The sequence below is a fragment of the Bolinopsis microptera genome, chromosome 10 (assembly GCF_026151205.1).
Source record: "Bolinopsis microptera isolate Bmic1 chromosome 10, MBARI_Bmic_1.0, whole genome shotgun sequence".
NCBI classification, from domain to species: Eukaryota; Metazoa; Ctenophora; class Tentaculata; order Lobata; family Bolinopsidae; genus Bolinopsis; species Bolinopsis microptera.
Window position 1 is genome coordinate 10,279,561 of NC_087081.1, and position 21,038 is coordinate 10,300,598.

The 21,038-nt window shown below is 36.4% G+C and overlaps 3 protein-coding genes across 3 annotated transcripts; 1 reads left to right on the forward strand and 2 right to left on the reverse strand.

Annotated features, from left to right (window-relative positions):
* The first annotated feature begins 147 nt into the window (after nt 1-147).
* Nucleotides 148-3,985, forward strand: LOC134821939 (uncharacterized). The gene is made up of 11 exons (XM_063832769.1): nt 148-300; nt 512-671; nt 886-969; nt 1,100-1,216; nt 1,518-1,674; nt 1,813-1,967; nt 2,175-2,324; nt 2,674-2,808; nt 2,960-3,068; nt 3,252-3,446; nt 3,619-3,985. Exons 1-11 carry the CDS (start codon nt 167-169, stop codon nt 3,765-3,767), a joined length of 1,545 nt encoding a protein of 514 aa, XP_063688839.1. The 5' UTR covers nt 148-166; the 3' UTR covers nt 3,768-3,985.
* Nucleotides 3,986-7,474: 3,489 nt separating this feature from the next.
* LOC134821734 (UDP-N-acetylglucosamine--dolichyl-phosphate N-acetylglucosaminephosphotransferase-like) lies at nt 7,475-11,586 on the reverse strand. Its single transcript, XM_063832476.1, has 10 exons — nt 11,424-11,586; nt 11,097-11,208; nt 10,858-10,946; nt 10,581-10,711; nt 10,371-10,439; nt 10,047-10,209; nt 9,173-9,361; nt 8,838-8,970; nt 8,497-8,595; nt 7,475-8,333 (listed from the first exon to the last, which is right to left on the reverse strand). The coding sequence occupies exons 1-10, from the start codon at nt 11,531-11,533 to the stop codon at nt 8,268-8,270; spliced, it is 1,161 nt and encodes a 386-aa protein (XP_063688546.1). The 5' UTR covers nt 11,534-11,586; the 3' UTR covers nt 7,475-8,267.
* Nucleotides 11,587-14,271: 2,685 nt separating this feature from the next.
* LOC134821917 (bromodomain testis-specific protein-like) lies at nt 14,272-17,849 on the reverse strand. Its single transcript, XM_063832747.1, has one exon. It carries the CDS (start codon nt 17,437-17,439, stop codon nt 14,662-14,664), a length of 2,778 nt encoding a protein of 925 aa, XP_063688817.1. The 5' UTR covers nt 17,440-17,849; the 3' UTR covers nt 14,272-14,661.
* Between the last annotated feature and the right edge of the window lie 3,189 nt (nt 17,850-21,038).

A 21,038-nucleotide genomic window follows, 5' to 3' on the forward strand; every position in this document is an offset into this window, starting at 1 on the left:
ATGCATTGTCAGTACACGCATTGAGATGAAACTAAAACCATGAGAACTAATTGAACTTCGTATTTTTGTAATTTTCGTAATTTTGCATATGTAATTGGAGTAGACTCAACATTTCAAAAACTCGTTATACAACGACTTACTGTGAATCATATTCCCACCCTTAGTGATGCTGATAGGATTGGTGCTAATGACCCTCCTGTCCCCCCTCCTCTCTGCAGAAGAAGTCAAGTTCGCAGTGGCAAAAGTGGGAGAGCAACAGTTCTGTGTTGGGTACAGGACCACATCGTGGACTCAACACAGGTACATATTTCGCATTTTCATCTTTTAAAAATATTTTTTAAAACAACAAAAAGATGTTTTTAGTGACTCACTATAATAATAACAATAATAAGTCGAGACCTCTTATTGAGACCCGATATAATAATAATGATATAATAATAATGATAATGTCATTATCTATGCTACTTTATATGCAATTATTTATGTTAAGTTTGATAAGTTCAAATCCCAGGTTTTCTCCTTCGTCACATCAAAGCTACAGAATCCGGGTCTGTTCGCGCAACATCTCCACCACTGGATACAGTATAATTACAGGAACTGATCGTGTAACTGATAACATCATACCTGCCACTCTGATTGATCAATCATGTGATATTTCAGATATTTCAGTGGTAAGACTAAGGAAGATATGTTATAGTTTAATTAAAGTTAGGTCTGAAGTGCTTCTTTATTATTACCTTTTTTCTGAAGAGCCTTTTATTACCCTATTTATATCATTTATATTTATTATGATAACAAAATAACTAGGTAAATTAATTATTAAGTGTCCAGCATTAAGAAATAATTCGATTTCCGTGTAAAATTAAAAAGAATAACCTACCTCAGGAGAGTCACGTGTTCGTAAAATCACCATTTTCCATTTCCCTGACGGAGAAACTGAATGCAAGCTATTTTACTAGCGTTATGCAGGTTAGTGTAGTACAAGTATACACCTACAACTCTACAATAACTTGAAATGTCTTGGTATTCGTTTTATATCTAACTAACTGCAAGAAACTTTTTATTAAATGACCGTACGCTGATCAAGCTAACTGTGTAGGTACGAGGTGACATAGGCTCGGCCCTACGAGACAACGATACGGTGGTAGTGCGCCCGGTGCAGTTTGGGAGGCTTTATTGGGGGGCTATAGTCATGTACTTCTTCTCTCTTATTTACGTAAGTTATTTTGTTTTTTTGGAGTGGAGGATTTTACACTTTAGTCCACCTGGAAAAAGCACTCGGCTAGTCTTTAGCATACAATCGATAATAAAAAGTCCCTAACATAGAGTGATGCTGATATTAAAGGTGGGTATTTTTAGAAGCTCTTTTCCATGGTATTTGTTTATTGTCTTCATCTCTTGTGACGTCACGTGAGTAGTTGTGACGTCACGTGAGTAGTTGTGACGTCACGTGAGTAGTATGCTTTTCCATGGCATTTGTTTATTGTCTTCATCTCTTACGTATATTTCCACTGCAGGTATCCACCTGTGCCGTGTTGGTTGAGGCCGGGAGACAAGTAGTTGAGCGGCATGCAGCTACATCTCCCCTGGAGAGGTTACCTTTCACGCAAACCCGGGCTTTCCTCATTGCTTTCCTTGTCTTCTTTATGGTGATACTGACCATTTCTTTTGGAGGTTGGTTTCTGAGTGATAATTTAGGATGCACGAGTATTGATTTAGTTTCATGATTAGTGAACAAAGGAACTATCTTTCGCTTTAAACTTTGTTTGTGATAAAATAAAGCATTTTATGATCCCATATTATTCATTCCAGGATATTTCATGCGACCTCTCCTTTTTCAACCTTTTTTCGCGCTCTTCCTCACCATGGTGGCGGTGGTCGGGTTTTACCATGTTGTCTTCCCAATCATCGTGTTCCTGGCAGACAAGTACATCAGAGTAGTGAATAAAACTTACTGGATGGTCGAGGTGATATTTTCTATGAATGTTAATTTTTGTTTTTGTTAGAATTAGAAACTTACCGGCTTGTTTCAACCCCCTATTTCGGTTTGGAATGTAGCATATATGATAACTAACTGACATTAAAAAGTGGGGAGCAAAGATTAAAAAATAAGTCTTTAGCTAAAATAATAAACTAACTGAATTTATAGATAACTAACTGCGATATAACTCCAGAGGTTATCAGTGATAACGGGCGGAATGGTAATATTCGGCCTCTGGATGAACTACAGATCAGTGCAAAACATCTGGCCCCTGCAGTTACTGATGTTTGCTTGTGTTGGTGTGGTACCAGTTAGATACGCTCCAGTTAACTGTATCCTGAAGGTAAACAGAGTCTTCATACCTTATCGGACTTAATTTGAACGGACATTAATTTGACGCTGGAGACCCTAGCGTACATTTTAATGTCCGTTCAAATAAAGTCCGACAAGGACGTTAAATTAGATAATTAAAGGAATGCCTTCGAGCGTTTATTTTAATGTCCGTTCAAGATTATGTCCGTTCAAAATTATGTCCGTTCAAAATTACGTCAGGTCAGATAAGGTCCGATAAGGTGCATTGTGCTTTGTATAATACACATTGTTGTAATTTGCTTTTAAATTTATTGAAACTAACTAATCAGTAGATTACAACTTGATAAAAACATATCCTTTACTTTCACTTTCACTTTCAGTGTGTCGTGTTCACGTTTGTAGCAGTGTTTTTCTCAGTTCTACAGCGATACATCCTCCCGACTGTGTCTCCAGGCACGCCTCCTAACTTTGTTGACATCGTCACTATACAAGCCAGGATACCAGACACTTTATCTGTAAGTTATAATTAATCATTACATTAATTAATAGGATAATTAATGTAAGTATTACCATTTTATGTGTTTTGCAAGTATATTTTAAATTTTATTACGAGAATTTAACCCAACTGAGGATATTTCCTGTATTTATAAACTTTATACTTCTCAGCCTGGCTCCCTTTTCTTTCCTGACGCCAGAGAACCAAGCCTGTCCTCGTTTCGAGTTCCACTGTTTGGGGACGCTGCTCCCTGCTCTGGTGTCCTGGACGGCACTTTTGGTAACTTTTTAAAAGTAGAATTGAACTCACTTGAAGAGGAATATTTGTATACGTGTAAATATGTGGTATATACTTTTTTATATTATAATATCAATTCTTCTTTTTCAAGTAGCCAACTGAAAGTTTGACAAAACAACACTAATGAAATAACTTAAAAATAACACAACTTTTCATTTTAATCAGGGATGACGAACTTCATCATCCCGGCATTGTTTATCAAAGCAGCAATGTTAACAGACACCCGAATAGACAACGAAACGTTTCTGTTAAAAAACTACACGGCGGGGGTCCTGTGCTACTTAGTTTGTCATATAGCCGTGTTTGTGTGGAGTTTCGCGGCTGAGACACCAGTTAACTCCAACATTGTCTACTTGCCAGGTGGTTTTACATACCGTGTCTAACTCAGTTTCAAATTTAAATCTCAAGTCTACTTTCATATAAGTCTTATAGTCTTAATAATGCTAATGTCTTTCAATCAATAAAGGATTGCAATTATAGAGCTAGAAGTAGAACATGATGTCATCCTGTACTAAACTTTTTTTCACTTCAGGAATAACGATTGGTCTACTGTTGAATTCCCTGAGAATGGGGTACCTGAAAAAGGCGCTCCTCCCTCCCCCGCCTGAGCCTTCTCAACAGGGGGCTGCACCCCCACAACACATTACGGTGTATAAAGTCACTGCAGATGAGCAGATTTAGCTGTTTGTCTGTTAAATATGCTGCTTGCGTATAATTTGGAGCGGATTTTTGAATATCAGTACAGAAATGGAAATGGAAAGTTCATCGCCATAATATTAATAAGGGTATTGATGATTGACATTAGCGAATTTATTTCAAAATTGCCTCTTGATCTTCTCTGTTAGTTTTGTTCGAAGTCTAATCGGAGGGATTCTTTATTTTACTAGCAAATTGAAATATGTATTTTATTTTATTTATCTTCCACCCAAATTGGGGGGGGGGGTAAAAATTGATAAAATATTGATTACGTAATATGTGAACGACCGCGACCCCTTAGCTTAGCTCAGGAAACTGGGTCAAACTTAACCCTAATTGACAAATTATAAATATTGGAAAAGAAGACATGGCCATAAAATTAAGATTTCAGATCAGGACCAACCGGCCAGTTGGAAAATTGGTATTACTATTGGGGGCGGGCCGGGGCTATTTACAATCTACTTAGCTAGGGCTTTTACTAATTCGCTCGCCCAAAAATTTCACGTGACTTTGGTTTTTATGGTTTTGCAGCCGTACAAAACGGTTTTACATAAACCCTTATCCCAACCCTAACCCTAACCATAACCCCGAAGGTAACCATAACCCTTACCACAACCCTAACCCTAACACGAGCCCTAAACAATCGAATTCGTATTTTACTAGCCTGTCACGTGACCAAAACGGTTTTTTGCCCATAACTGATAACTCTCCAGGGAAGCATTTTAACCCTACGTCATGGGGGGTGATTCGGAATCAGCGTCCAAAAATACACCGATTCTGATCATTTCCATGCCCAAAGTGCCTTTTCACAAGAATTTTCTTAAAATTTGGGCGAGCGATTTAGTAAAAGCGCTTAGTTAGATGTCCGCAAAAATATTGGATTTTCAGACCACCCCCTTGTACTAGGTAGTGCGCCATCGACAGTGAGCCGCGCGTGCCGACTGTGGGATGGTTTTTTAGCGCTAATTTCGGCCAGCACAATTTTCTTCAAACAAATAGATATTAAGTATTCTTCCCGACCTCCGATTGCAACAAAAATTGGTAAGCTTACTCATAGACTTACAGGAAATGTGTCCGAAAAGTTTAAAGCATATCCAACCATCAAACATTATGTTACAGCTAAAAGCAGCGTATTTTGCCCCATTTTGATCACTAGATCAACTCCGATATCCACCAAATTTTTCGGACAGTTGTAAAAGCCCTATTGGAAGGTCGTCACCAATTTTCAGAATGATCTCATTCAAGGAACTGAAGATATATCCAAATAATACGACAAAAATCAACGAATTTGGTCAAATTTGGTCAAATTACGCGACTTTTACAGCTAATTTTGCTCCAAAAGCCGCGCACCATCAAATATGGCACCTAGGCAAAACTCACTGATCTTTCCAAAAAGGTAAAACAAATTTGGTATTGTGAAAATTCTCACAGTCTCTAGAAAACAATGGTACAAAAATTTTTAAAATCCGAGCAAGTTTATTTTTATGGTGCACCTCCTACTTGTACGGGGTTCAGGGTTGCCAGAATTTTTCCAAAGAAAAAAGGGCCAAGTGGTTTTCGAAAAATAATTTGATACATGTTTCGTATCCTTCGGCGGCGCGAAAAGTGGCATGCAACGTATGTCAAAAAATAATATACACGAAGTCTAAATATATATAATTAATTTATAATATAAATAAATATAAGTAAAAAATTAGGAAAATAGTTTGGAGGACTTCGCCGCTTCGATGCGCCGCGCAAACTAGCATTCTTGCTTCGCATCGTCGCATTTTTGCTTTGCATCGTCTATCAACGATCTCGATGGGTTGACATTGTCAATCAAGAAAATAATATATTTATTACTTTATGAATTTATAAAATTTATTAGTATAGTTAAATTATAGTGTTATTATATATGGATTATGGTTGTAGCGCGATGCGTTACTGTGCCGCGCCGCGCACTCAATGAGGCTTCTCACAGCACTCAATTGTCAATGAGGCTTAACGGTTGACCATTGTTAATGATCTGGCCCGGCGCACGCTACTTCGTAGCTCTTGCCATCGGGCCAGACGTTTCGAGAAGAAAGCGGCGCGCGCTACTTCGAAGAAACTTAGACGAGTAACATCCGTCAAGCTTAACGGGTGATACTCGTAAAATATCTGTTCCATACGAGTCCAACTCGGCGCGCGTCCTGGCAGGTTGTAAACCTACAACTCCGGGCCGTCGGTTCTCGACTTTTGACTCTCAACTATGGTCTCTAGGATCGACCTTCAAACAGCTTGACTCTTTAGACTCCATCCAGGTAACTTTTCACTCATTAGATTTAACCTCTGCATTTACTGTTCCTCGGCCATTTCATTACTCATTACTAGCTGGGCGCGCGGCGGCGCTCAGCCAGAGCCTGTCATTGCGCCGAATGTGTATGAATGATGAACATACTCAGGGTTGCCTTGTCATACGTTGTATGACCCGCCGCGCACGAGTGCGCGGCTCCCCCTGTATCGTAGAAACTCTACTATAGTGAAGCGACAGTGGGGGTCACCACGTGATACAAGGGTTGCTGGCATTTTTGAGAGTCATTTATCAGGTTTTTTCACGTCTTTTAAGGCCCCTTTTGACCCATTTTTAAGGTCCAAAACCAAAAACAGTTAAATTTAAGGTTTTTTAAGGTTTTCCGCTACAGAAATTGCAATCATATCTTAAGCCTAAGGGGGAAGGTATAATTTCAGAAAAACGAGCTAGGTATAATTTCAGAAAACCCCAATTAGATCTACAACAAGCTAAGTATAATTTCAGAAAAACCCAATTAGATCTACAACAAGCTAGGTATAATTTCAGAAAAACCCAATTAGATCTACACCGAGCTAATTATAATTTCAGAAAAACCCAATTAGATCTACACCGAGCTAGGTATAATTTCAGAAAATCTTATCAGGTCTACACAGAGCTAGGTATAATTTCAGAATATCCAATCAGATCTACACCGAGCTAGGTATGATTTCAGAAAATCTTATCAGATCTACATCAAGCTAGGTATAATTTCAAAAAAATTTTACTAATCCGGAAAATCGATTTAGATCTACATCAAGCTAGGTATAATTTAGGTATGGAACCTTAAAAAACCGAAAATTTGCCCGTTTTTCACGTCTTTTTTAAGGTTTTTTGCCCAAAATTGCCGTTTTTAAGGTCCCCCGGCAACCCTGAACATACTAGCCTGGGATCCCGATCAAGGATATACTGGTTGAGTGGTTTTATTTAGCAAGGGCTACGGTTTCATGGACCATACCAATACAAGTTCTGTTCATTGTTCATAGCCAGAATACTGCGACCGTATATAATAATATTGTGGGCGAAAGATTCAGTATTACTGTTAGCACAGCATAATTTGATTAAGGACGGATTTGTATGTTGTAAGATTTTATTCGGACGTTAGTTGAACGGATATGAAAATGAACGCTTCAATGTCCGTTCAAATGAAGTCCGATAAGGTAATATTGGTACGGCAGTATTATGTTTACAGAACCACATCTTGATATGTAATAATGCCCATCTGCAATCTACATGACAAAGGTGATTATATAATATACTCAGTTCTATTGCCCTTAACACTTAGTGTTATTAATAGTATGGAGGATTATTTAAATATTACGATTGTGAATTGGGGAGATTGTGAGTTGGATAATTTCAGAATTACGAAAATAAAAGACGAAGCTCCCAAATCAAGACTAGTAAGAATGCAATTACAATTTAATCGAAACTGTACCACATTTTTCTTCTATAGGTGATAATAACAATTTGAATAAGGCGTATAACAAACTATAAATATTGCAAAAGAAGACATAAAATTAAGATTTCAGATCGGGACCAACCAGCCAGTTGGAAAATTGGTATTTTAATTAAACAAAGTCCCTGACCACATTCAAAATCAATGAAAGTGTTATTCACAGAAAATTACCAATAACCGTCATAGGCATATTATTGGTTTACATTTAAATTCAAAACAACAAATAAGCGACAAATAGTAAAATAGAGTTTACAGTAGACGATTCATAAAATAAAAATATTAAATTTCAGAACAATATAAAATCCGTTTAAACCAAATCATTCATCCGAATACTATTATCACTGAAAAGTGTATAATAGATAGCGGATATTAACTATAATTAGATATGTTAAATTTGTGCATATAAAACATTCTGTATAAATAAATAGTGATTATAGATGCGTTTATACCCCTAAAATAAAAATCACGTTTAACAGTGTCAGTATTAATCAAATACCATTATTAACCACAGAAAATCTTATCAAAATGTGCTTACATCCGCACATTATTTTTTTAAACGAGAATATTTTATACGGAACACTAACGACACCCAAGCAATAATTTGTGTCAGCCGCGCGAATCAAAGCTCCACTATCTGTCCCTAACTATCTGACCACTGACCAGCCAAGTAACCCGGTTCAAAGATATTTCAGGAATTTACGATCGCGTGGTCTCCTCCTAATTATTCATCGTAGAAGAGATGCACTAGCTGATACCTGATCAAAAAGGCAACCATACTACAGAAAACCTGTGAAATAGTTAACGTTACACGCAAGAAAACATCAGTCGGAGAATTTAAGACCATGATATTTGTGAGGCACAACTCCTAACAAACCATTTACATATTTCTAAATTTCCCAATCTGTAAATACATTGTTTACTTAACAACAGTGGTTAAAATGGAATGTGACCTGAAGTAACAGTAGGTAGACAGTAAGGGTCTGCTCGTGAGTGTCCCCCACCACTTTAAGTATAACGTTCAGTATCGTAAGGTTTGTCATCGTGATGTGCTGGGAAAAGATCTGGTAAAGTTCCCAAAATAACAAAGCTTATGATTTAACAATAATCTGAGATTCATACGAAATGCGTGTTAGGCTGATTTTAAAAACTTCCGAAAGCTAAATGATCTTACGCCAATTTTGACAATCTCATGTTATCCAACTTCTTCAACTGTACTAAATATCTCAACTATTTCAACTATCTCAACTATTTCAACTATGTCAACTATTTCAGTATTATATCCACTGCTTACCTCATCCTCAACCGTAATCTTGGAGAGACCTAATATTGGCAGCAGATACAAGAAAACCCGGCCCAGTATGCCAAGGTCGGAGTACTTAAACTTTACCGTACTCATTACTAATTTGTCCTCAGTTGAGTGTAACCTAGGAGTTAAAGTGAACGTGAAATTTAAGTTCAAGTGAAGTTAAAGTAGTGCAGTGCGTACAATTTCTATAGTAAGCCTAACCTTTCTGCCACGTTTTCTGTTTGATAGATTCGACTGGGAAGGCGTTTTCCCTCTAAATTTTGCTTGATTATGTTCTATAAAGAGCAAGAAAACTGTTAGTAGCACGAAAAGTGTTAAACCTCGGCAGGCGATGTCTGGGACATGGTATAAAGTGGAACAACTGCGGAACAGACAGAACAAAGTTGAATATCTGGGGTATAAAGAACATCAGCATTGTTTTGCTGAAGTGTCCTAGGATACCAAGAGCAGCAAATGTCATTCCAGCGAAGTAACAGAATGTATCTCCCACAAATACTTTCGAAGGATACCTGAGGATAGTCGTGTTAAAGTCGTGGCTTTTTTCGATGAAACTTAAATAATATTCGAATATTTCTAGCAGGACAGTTCAAGTATGAAGTGTAAGTCAAAGTGAGGTGTTCTATGGGAAATTTCCCGCGTTTCTGATGTACTCAAATGATGTACTTGTACTGAAATGCATCTCCCTGCAAACAACCATTACGGAAACCAAAACCAAACTCCCAACCACATCAAAAACTTTATTAATTATGAACCCTAAATAGGAGTTACTTCACAGCGGATTCCGAAAATTTATCCGAAAGCTAGATGTGTTGTAAGCTGCATCGCGTGACTAGAATTGTGAAAGCATGTCGATGAAGGCGCAGCTTGCTAAGCTCAAGTTACGTAAGTTTCTCTAGAATATGACTGTGTTCAAATGAAGTCACCGTCCTGTAGCAGTTCAAATACTGGCAAAGAAAGTGACACGCAACAGGTGCCATCGCGCTCAATGGAATGAATCATATGTGGCCACCGATGAAACCGCGCGCGCAAATTTTTCCATGTCTTAAATGTCTACGAAGCGGCTTCACTATAAAGATTTGAATTTTGCGCGTGCCGCCAAAATTATCAGTAGACCTTTTTGCAGCTTATTTCGGTGGACGTGACTACGATACAAACTTGAACGTTAAGAAATTGAATTAGATTTACTCATCTTACCAATTATAATAAAGAACTGCTGAGGAAACACCGATGAAGGGGCACACCAGGTACAGTGAAAACATGTGTTCATTCCAACACTCCGAGTTCAGGTTGAGTAGAGAGTTCAGTAATACTGAGATAGCTATTACTATACTCTGGCCACATTCCACTCCATTTACACCTGAGATACAAAAATATCATCTCGTTGCAGTGCAAACGGAATTTAAAAGGCTTGAATGTTGAATAAGGTTTAAAACTGATAATATAACCAATGTATGAAGTATCAAAATAAATGGTAGAATAGTTGCCGCCAAAAATATCAATTAAGAGAATAGTTCTTACCGGCAAGAATGTTGATGGCATTTGTACAAAAGACGGCCAACATTCCCATGTAAACATAGTAGAGTATACCTGAGGTGAGAATAACGTGTTATCAATTCATTATTGTCACAATAATATGTGCATCAAAACTACTATAAAAATAAATGTAACGGATTATGAAAATGTTGAGAGAAATGAAGCGTGCTTGGCAGTAGAATATCGAATTCGAACCTAAATCAAAGACATTTACATTGAAGAGTTGTGGTACAGGAAAAGGCATGACGATGTTAGTGTTTCCATATGTCACGTAGTACACCATTAGGATTGGCAGTGAGGCAATCGTGGGTAGGACTAGTTTGTGCCTAAATGTAAGACGTTATTATCATAAAATAGGCCTGAAACCCAAGAAGTTATCAAAATTATCTTGTTAATATAAGGTTACAATGCTTGGAAAAGAAACCAACTCTTAATTAAAAAATACGAAAGATTATAAGTTTGAGATAGTTACCTCCATCGTAAGTTTAGGACATCGTCAGTAAAGCCCAAGAGGATCATACAACAGATAGACAATAACGCACTTAGATATAGTGATAAATTCTGAAGAAAGATTAAGTCATTACAACGGACAGAGTTACAAGTTTATTTTAAATTTGACGATAATTCACAAGACTTCCTATGAATACTAAAATCAAATAGCTAGAGCTAACATGAATTAATATTGACATGAATGATTTAAATTAAGCTTACAGTAAGCATGGTCGAAGAGGCATCATCTTTAGAGTGTAAAACGTAAAAAGGGATCATACAAAACAAACACACAAGATATATTGCTCCGGCTATGACGCCAACTCCTTCAGGCCTGCGTTATAATTCTTTTAATTATTGTTAAATAAATGAATAAATAGATTGTAAATAAAATATTAAATAAATAAATAAAAATATTGTTTGAATGTTATCATGCTTAAAACTGGAAATGAAATGACATGTCGATAGTAGATATAAGGTATATCTCCAGATGGCAGTCAAACTAATTCTAAAATGCAATAAAATCCCCCAAATATAATCTTATCTTACACTCGATAATCATTAAGCCTCTTATTCAGATCCTTTCCAGCCAAGTTAGCGGATAGAAAAAGATGGGACAGCTCAGGGATAAGGTACCACGTGATGAGAAAAGATATCATTCCAGTCCCCAGTGAGATACATAATCCACCAAATCTATCTGATACCAGGAATTCCATCTTTACATGGGGAAATGGGTACAGATTGTTAGTGAGTTAATTGCTTTCCTTTTTTGTCAATTTCAAGTTCATTCATTTTTCAATAGATACTTTGAATATATTTTAGTAGATTGATTGAATGTACAACAATTCTGGAAGTAAAGACTCGAATGATACCAATGGAAGTGTTGTAAAAAATTAAAAGATTTACATTATTGACGATACATGTGCCAGTGTATAGGGACGTGTTCAAACCTGGTTGGTGGTTTTGTTTCATTTTTCCCACTCATTACTTCTGGGCCCCCAGATTGAAATCTGTAACATTTTAAGAAAAACTGAAACTTTTGACAAAAACTAGACCCTTTGACTGAGGGCACCCTTGAATCAGAATTTTTGTAACATATTCAGGTCCTGAGATATAGCAGTTTAGTTGGGGGCCCTGGATATTGAATTTTGTAACACATTTCTATGTTACACTTTTTCAATGGGTTTTTAGAGAAGCTTCTTGATAGTTTTTCGAGTTCAGACCAGTTTTTCTAGGTCACAAAGGGTTCCATCAACCATATTCTTGACCAAATTTTGTACTTGGGCCCAAAAAATTGAATTCTGTAACATATTTATGTTTTCACTGCCAAGGTCATATCTGGAATATTTAATATATTTTTGTATTGGTAACATGGTTTTTAGATTCTCATACAAAATTCTGAAGCAATCTTTATTCATATAATTTGATAAAATGGCTGCGGAACTTGAATTATGTAACATTAGAAAGTAAGTGTATATAGTATGTATCCTAGTGTGAGGGGTGTTAGGTAAGCTATATTATAGTTTTTGAAGTTCAGACCAGTTTTTCCAGGTCACAAAGGATTCCATCAACCATATTCTTGACCAAATTTTGTACTTGGGCCCAAAACATTGAATTTTGTAACATATTTATGTTTTGACTACAAAGCTCATATAATCTGGACTGTTCAATAAATTCTTGTACTGGTAACATGGTTTTTAGATTCTCATACAGAATTGTAAAGCAATCCTTATTCGTATAATTTGATAAAATGGCTGCGGAACTTGAATAATGTAACATTAGAAAGTAAATGTATACAGTATATTATATATAGTATGTATCCTAGTGTGAGGGGTGTTAGGCAAGCTATATTATAGTTTTTGAAGTTCAGAACCAGTTTGCCTAGGTCATAAGGGTTCCATCAACCATATTATTGACCATATTTTGTACTTGGGCCCAAAACATTGAATTTTGTAAGTCCACAGATGGACATGGAACTCTGCCATTTCAGTGGATAAACTCGTGACCTAGCATTTTATTGTTACAAATTTCAATATATAGGGCCCAATTTCTATCTTCTATACAATTTGATATACAAATTAAAAGTTTTTAAATATCCAACCTTTAATCTAATTAGCCATATTCATTTGATTAAATTTACCACGTTCTGTCGCGGATTGTCAATTTAAATTACATTACATTTAAATTGTTACAAAATTCAATAATTTGGTCCCAATTATCATTTTTTAAATTTGTTAAGTTGTTTCATGTCTTTATTTTAATGCATCAACCAACTTAAAACCAATACTAGATCAAACAACTCTGTATAACATACTCATTTGTAACCATGTTACGTTATTCAAAGAAATGGGCCTTTATTGATTATGAACCATATACCAAGATTGTGGTAATGCCTTTATACAAGAATTGCTGCACTAATAACCTGGTTTGAGAGTTAAATACATATCCTACACTAGCTGTGGTTGTAACAAACTATAAAGATAGATTCATGAAAACAAGATGTTACAAAATGTCCATTTTGGGCCTTTTTATGAAATCAAAAGTGGGCCTTTTTTCATTCCACAGCTAAGCAAATACCTAAAGTACATTTTTGTGAAGCAAGAATCTTTAAAATTTAATAATTGGCTGAGCCATTGAAAGGTGTAACCAAATGTTACATTTTTCAACATAACTGGGCCATTTTACAATATTATTCATAGCCGATGACCTGAGACTATTTGTTATCACAATTATAATCATCTCTGAAAGTTTCAAGACCATGGAGTAATTATTAATGGAGTTATTGTAAAAATGAGAAAATCGCCCATTTTGGCAGTGAAACAAAACCACCAACCAGGTTTGAACATGTCCATAGTGTATACTGAGTATACTGTGTGTATACTGTATACTGTATACTGTGGAAGAAGAACACATCGCATTTTAACACTGCTTTTAAAATGTTTTACAAGAAACAACCAATTAAAAAACAAAATCGTACGCCTAACAGTCTTGATGTACACGTTAAGGGAAAAATTTTCTGATTAAAATCATCTGGAAATGAGCAGCTAGTGTCAGCTAGAAATTTGTTGAATTGGTTATTATGTTTAATCAAGTCGATGGACTTCACAACTTTGGTATGCTTCACTGATTGAACTTGGAGAAGTTGCAAACTTTAATTAGGCCTCGATTAATATTTATAGGCAATTCCATACTTACTTACAGTACAAAATTGGCATTTTCAGTTCCAACATGCTTAGAAAAGTGTCCTATTTAGAGTTTAGTTGTGGACACAACAAGAAAATTGAGAATAATCTTGTGCGAGGGTAGGGACCCAGATGTCGTTTCTAACCCAAATAACTTTAAGGAGGCTTCTCATCAGTAGCCGCACCTCCTTACTCGGTTTCTGAACTGGAAAGAAAAAAACGCCAATTCTGTTCTGATCATGTTACAGGATACTACCGAATTGCCCATAATTTATGCGATAAGTAATAACCATATCAAAATGTACATTCTTATAAGTGGCACAAAATCTCAAAGACACTAAATCAGAAATCTCAATTATCCTGTAATTGAAAGCAGAGTTTTGTTATCTCAAAACATCAACTCAACAGACATGAACGACCAATCATGATCAAGGTGTCTTAAATTTCCAAACTGTTTTGACTATACTATGAAGACAAAGCTATAATTTACTGCATAGAAATAACACAACATTAACTTGCTGACTGCCCCAAAACAAGTGAAGCAATCAACTCGTTCATATCACTTAAATATAACATAATACAAATTTGAACGCGCATTACATGAGTCACAGATGATGGCTGGTTTCAAAGGTACGCATTATTTCTGCTTGCATGTTCATGTCAATGGACGGCATCATGCTTTGCCTCTGTCTGCGCTGCTCCTCTCTAAGTTTCTCTCTTCTTTCCCTTTCTAGTTCCTGTTTTGTCTTCTCCTGCACTACAGGAGGTGGAGGAGGAAGTGGGGGAGGTGTGGGTGGTTTAACTGGTTTCCTCTCAACTATTGAGTTTAGAGCTTCCTCTTCCTCTCGCTCCCGCTGTTTTTCTTCCTCCTCAAGCTTTCTGTCAGCTTCCTGACGCTCTTTCTCCATTTTCATGTTTTCCTCCTGCTGCAGTAGAGCCTTTTGTCGTTCTAGCCTTTCTTGGGCCTGCCTCTTAAACTCCTCAAATCGGGAAGTCTTCAAAACTGGATTGGATGTGATGTTTTCTTGTGCTAAGCTACCCCAGTTGTTTAAAGATGGTTTCTTTTCTAGCTCCAACGATTTGTTCATGTCGAAGGAGATTTCATGATCATCTTCTTGCTTCTTAAGATTGTAGATCTCCTGCGCTGTTGGGTCAGCAAAGCACTTAACATCACTTTCTGATATTTCTGATGATAATAGTTCTGATGAAATATCAGGCGATTTTAAGGGGGATGATTTCAAGGGGGATGATTTCAAGGGGGATGATTTTAAGGAGGCAGCTTTTTGTTCCTTGGTGGGAATTTCAATAGGTTTGAGCTCAGCTTGTGGTTTTGGGATGTATGGAACGGGAGGAGACAGAACTGGAGAGGGAGCTGCAGGTGGTACTACAGACGGAACAGAGGGTGGAGCTGCTGGAGGTTGAACAGCTTTGACGGAACTCACCTCTTCTCCAGAGCTAGATCCTTCTCCAATGGAATCAGAGCTAGAACTTGAGCTGAGCCGAGACATGTTCTGAGGCTTGGGCTTCTGTTTAGCAACACTCTTTTTTGGTGGTTTTGTTTCCTTAGGACGTTGCTCAACCTCTTGACTCTTTTTCTTTTTCTCTTTAGTAGTGTGGGTAGCACCTTTTTTGATCGATGGAGCTCTTTTCATCTCTTTTTGGCAGTCAACCACATACTGCTGAAGACCTCGTAATGTTGCAGGTTTAAGAGTCTCAAAGTCAATTTCAATTTCACCAGGAGTAGCATCCTTACCTTGTAGATTAGGCTCATGAGACTGAATAATCTGGGCTACTTTGCCCAACATTCCACCTGGAAGTCCATTGATATCCATACTAAGTTGACGTATTTCATCATAGGACATAGCAATAGGTGTAGTAGATGTTACTGTTGGGACAAGAGTTTCCTGTAGCTTAGCTTTACTGGCTGTTACCTTAGTACCTTTTGGTGTAGAAATGACTTTTTGGGCTTTCTTGGAAACCTTGGGCTCTTTTGGAGTCCTAGCCTTTTTAGTTTTTGGAGTGGCCATTGAAGGTGTCCTCTTTACTTTTGAAGAGGCTTTATATGATTCCAATTCAGCAAGCTTAGCTTTAATTACTTTCATTTGATCTTGCAGTAACTGAATGTTTTTACCATATAAATCGTCATCTGAATCAATGGCATGATCTGAGCTATCTGATGAAGGGAGAACAGGTGTTTGAAACTTTGGTTTTGCGGGAGGTAATGTAGCCAAACCATTTTTAACTGGAGTGACCTTGATAGAGGAATTGACTTTGGGTTTAGAACTTGAAATATGATTTCCAAGAGGAATCTTAGCAAATCTTGTTTCAAATGCAACTTCAAGTTCTTTTGCCATAGCAACAACATCATGATCTGGTGGATTATACTTATAACAATTACTGAATATTAATCTGACTTCTCTAGCAAATTCCAAAGCTGAGCTGTACTGTCCGTTTTCCAATTTAAGCTTAAGAGTACCCAAGTCCATTGGCTCTTTGATAATAGTTAAGTAATCATGCAAACCCAAACCTTTCACATCCACAGGAGTATAAAATGGCCATGCATAATTTGAATGTTTTCGACCTACCAATTCTTTGATTAATGTCATACAGTTCTTTAGTTCATTGTTAGAAGCTGATGAAAAGGGAACAGTGGGTGGGAGTAAAACCTTCTTGGAAGCTTTATTCTTGCCAGCTTTTGAAATTACAGGAGAATGAGTGGTGGTGCTAACTTGATCGCTGGATTCTGGGGTAGTTGTATCTGCTTTCCTCTTTACACCCTTTTTGAGCTGAGATTTAGCAGGTTTAACTGATGAAACTGATGTGCGAGCAGGAGTCAAGTCGGATGTTGTAGTTGCAGGAACAACCTTAGTGGTAGGTTTCACTCCAGCAGGAGTTTTCAAGATGCGATGTTCAGGCTCATGGTCAGGGTAATCCCTCATTTTTGACTCGAAAACAGTTTCAAGGTCCTTTGCCATTGAGTAAATATCATCATCAGGTTTATTATAAAGAAAACAATTATCAAACACAAGTCTGATATCTGTCAAAGCCTCATCCCCCATCTGATACTCAAAGTTCTCAAGTTTTCGCTTGACAGTACCAAGGTCCATGGGATTCTTAACAACATTGTAATAATCAGGAATGCCAAGCTCATCTGCATCAACAGCTTTCTGAAATGGCCAACAGAATCTGTTTTTCCACAACACTTTCATGATTTTGTGCTGAATGAATTGTAATCTGTTGGTTGTAAAGTCAAACGTTTTAATCACTGGATGCAGTCTTTGCTCAATTGGAACAATGTTCCCTTCAGCAGCTTCATACTTGGATGATGAACGTTTAACACGTTTACCAGCTGCACCACTATTACCAGAGGCTTCCTCACTCATCACAAACCAAGACGATGTTGCTTTGCTGCTGTTCAGGACATTTCAACAGGGCATGAGTTTTCAACAAACCTGCAACTGAGACAATTATCTCAATTGTGATGTATCTACTGCAAAATCATGTGTAAGTACTACCAAGAATTAAAACAATACAATTATATTTTATTATAAGTGACCAGAATTAGATATATTCAAAAATCTTATCTTTAAAATTTCTATAATCATAATTAATCGAGTTCTAAGACACAATTCACGATTGCAGGGTGTTTTCCGCCCTGTTTTGTTTTGACTTTCTTCACATTTTGTTGATTAAAAACTAAAATACAGCCTGAACAATCAAAACAGCCAATGAATACACTAGAAGAGGCTATCTATTGATCCCTTCCCCCAATAGAAGGAATAATCAAAAGCACAATCAGTGTACATTTGACCTGAACCTTTATAGGTGTTTCAATAACCTTGTTCTGATTGAGCAATGAAAAGCACTTCAAATTTCAGGATCCCACCTATTAATTAAGATGGCTTAACTGGGTCCTTTTTTACATCTGACAGAAAAGGTTGAAATCAAACAATATGTGGACACGTTCATTTGAGTTTGAGGATAATGGTAAACAAAAATAATAGCGTTTTCGATGATAGTTGATTTCATAGTGTGACAAAGTCAACTACACCATGCCTTAATAAGGCCACTAATATTTACCAATATCCTCAAACTCAAATGAACATGCCCATATATACATTCAATCAAATCAACCTGGGTCCTTAATGCAAGGCAAACAGTTTCTCCACCCAAACTCTGACCACTGTCATAGAAAGGAAAAGACTTTGCTGTACTTCCTTGGCCCGAAGTTTGATGGTGGGAAATCTGTTGAGATGTCAAAAGCATTAAAGTTCAGGAGGGTCAGACTGTCTCGTCAGAGAATGACAGTGCAGGATACCGCAAGACAGATTTAGGACAATTTACATTTCCTATCATAATGATAATAATTCAACTTATGAAATAAATATTAGATTTTGTTTGTATAGCACGACTCTGCACATTGGGAATAGGAGTCTTGAAGGAGAGCTACCAGGAGGTTTATTACAGGAACCAAGTCGAAGAACTTCATACCCATTTGGAAGCCCAATGTCGTTAACTATACGGGGAAACTACACGGAGAGAAACATAAACAAATGCTTGAAAATTTATTTCATTGAACGATTTAAGTGAATTTCAGTATATTCATCCAAATTCAAACCCAGAAACATATTTATTTCAACGTTCAACTCTGAAGAGATACCAAAGAAGGAATTTACTCTCCCTTAATACTGGCAAAAGCGTCACAAAGGTGGATTTGAAATAAAATCTTCACAGAGATCCTCAAGATTATTACACAATTTGCTGAGTACAACCGCATGGGTGGTTAAAAATGAGAAAGCTTCCTTCCAATAATTAAAAATTCGGTTAGTTGTGGTCACGTCTGCCATGTGCTGGTGTAAAATTTAAGACGATCTGGTTGGCTGAAATCGAAGAATTTACTCTAACAACATACTGAAAGCAATTTTAACTTTACAGCTCGCATTCACAACAAAGACTCGTCGGTCACAGTCAATAGTCATCACCCAAGTAGCCACAATAGATCGCACTAATACCAAGTGAATAGGTAGAAAAGTATGCGTTTCGAAATAATTATTAAATCGACATGTTTTAAAGCCGATTTCATTGTATATCTAACAAATAAAAAGAATTCTACTGTCTGGATACCAAATGAAAGTGGATTCTACTGAATTAATGACTATTGGTTCGAATCATTAATCGTCCGATTAATATTATTTGTAACCGTCAAAATAGAGCCTAGCATGTAGTATGAACACTGCCATTTTAACAGCTATAAACATGAACCACTTCAATATTTTGAAACAAATATTGTTATATGGTTAAAAATAAAATTATTCAAACAATATACACATAATATAGCAATGACCCTATATAAAATCAAACCTTTAAGAATATAAAAAAGTCCCTAAACACTCAAAAATATGGTTAAATGCTTGTAGCGCATTGCACAACTGCGATGCACAACTGCGCATGAAAATTTTTAATTCATTATTGAAATCACACCACTAGACTGTGCAAAAAAATTGGGCCACTATGCATGCATGTAATATATAGATTATATTTGTAAACCTTGTAAACCTTGTAAACCTTGTAAACCTTGTAAACCTTGTAAACCTTGTAAACCTTGTAAACCTTGCATGAACTACGAAAGATTGACATCGTCAATCAAATTAAATAAAATGGAATCAAATAAAACGAAAGAAATGCTGTTGATTTAATTATTAAACATGTTATGTTTTGATGTTAAAATTAGATTTAACGTTTCATGCATTTGTTGATTGACGATGTCAACCCATCGAGATCGTTGCTCTGCAAAGCAAAAATGCTAGTTTTCTCGGCGCGTCGAAGCGGCGAAGTCCTCCAAATGCATTTGCATTGCATATACATTGTTGTGAATTAATATACATGTAATTATCATCACATATGATCACTGATATCTTTGCCACATGTTGTATACTTACCTCGTGCATGCGATACCGATCAAAAAGTGTTGCAGCGTGTGTCAACTCAATTGAGTGACAATAAAAATTCACCCCAAGTTGTTGCTAAAATATTTTTACACTTTTTACACTTCACAGCGAAGCTTGGCAGTTGAATTTTTAAATAGCGCGCGCCACTTTTTATCGAAATATTGGCCCGCGGCAAAGTGCTGCAAATAATGTCCGTATTAAATAAAACATAAAATAGTAAATGCTATTACGGGCAAAAAATGCATTTATATATATCGTCTCGTTTTATATATAGTGAAATGAATTCGAATTTCTATTACATACAAGTTGCAAAAATGGTAATTTCAAATATTCCACATTTCGTGATAATTTTAAAATTGAATAAGTTGTTTCATGACAAGTATATCTCAGAACATGTTTGTTTTTAATAAATGGCGAAGACTCACAGTGGCTGCAAAAGCGCAAATTGCAAACTAAGTATTTTGCGCGTTTTCGCGCGTTTTGACAAGATATATATTATAAGCACTCTTTAAATGCTTTTCATAAATTCAAGAACAATCCTTTTAGTATGATTTTTAATACAACACATAATTATTGGTCTAAATATCATTATCTAGCAATTTTGAAATTTCTAGCTTAACTGTAAATAGAGTTAAGTGCATTTTAAAACAAGTAAAAGTCCTCCATTTTGTTTTGATCATAACATAGGATTTCAAGGATTTCAAAGGATTTCAAAGGATTTCAAAATAAAATGATCATTACAATAAACATTGTGTCGGATCTAAATTTCAAAAAATAAAGATAAAATGAAAGTCAAAAACGAAAAAACCGAAACCTGTCCTGAAAAATGCACGGTTGACGGTTATAGTCTAAAGAGTTTAAAAACCGAGCTATTCTAAAAAGGAATGTTCATGACGCGAACAACCAGTCCTTTGTGTCCATGCCTAAGATCCACACATAAATTCCACACTAAATCAAAAGTGTGAAACGCACACGAAAAATAACACACTGTCGGATCCACGTTTCGCATGTTGAGTCCGTGAGTCATGTTGTAG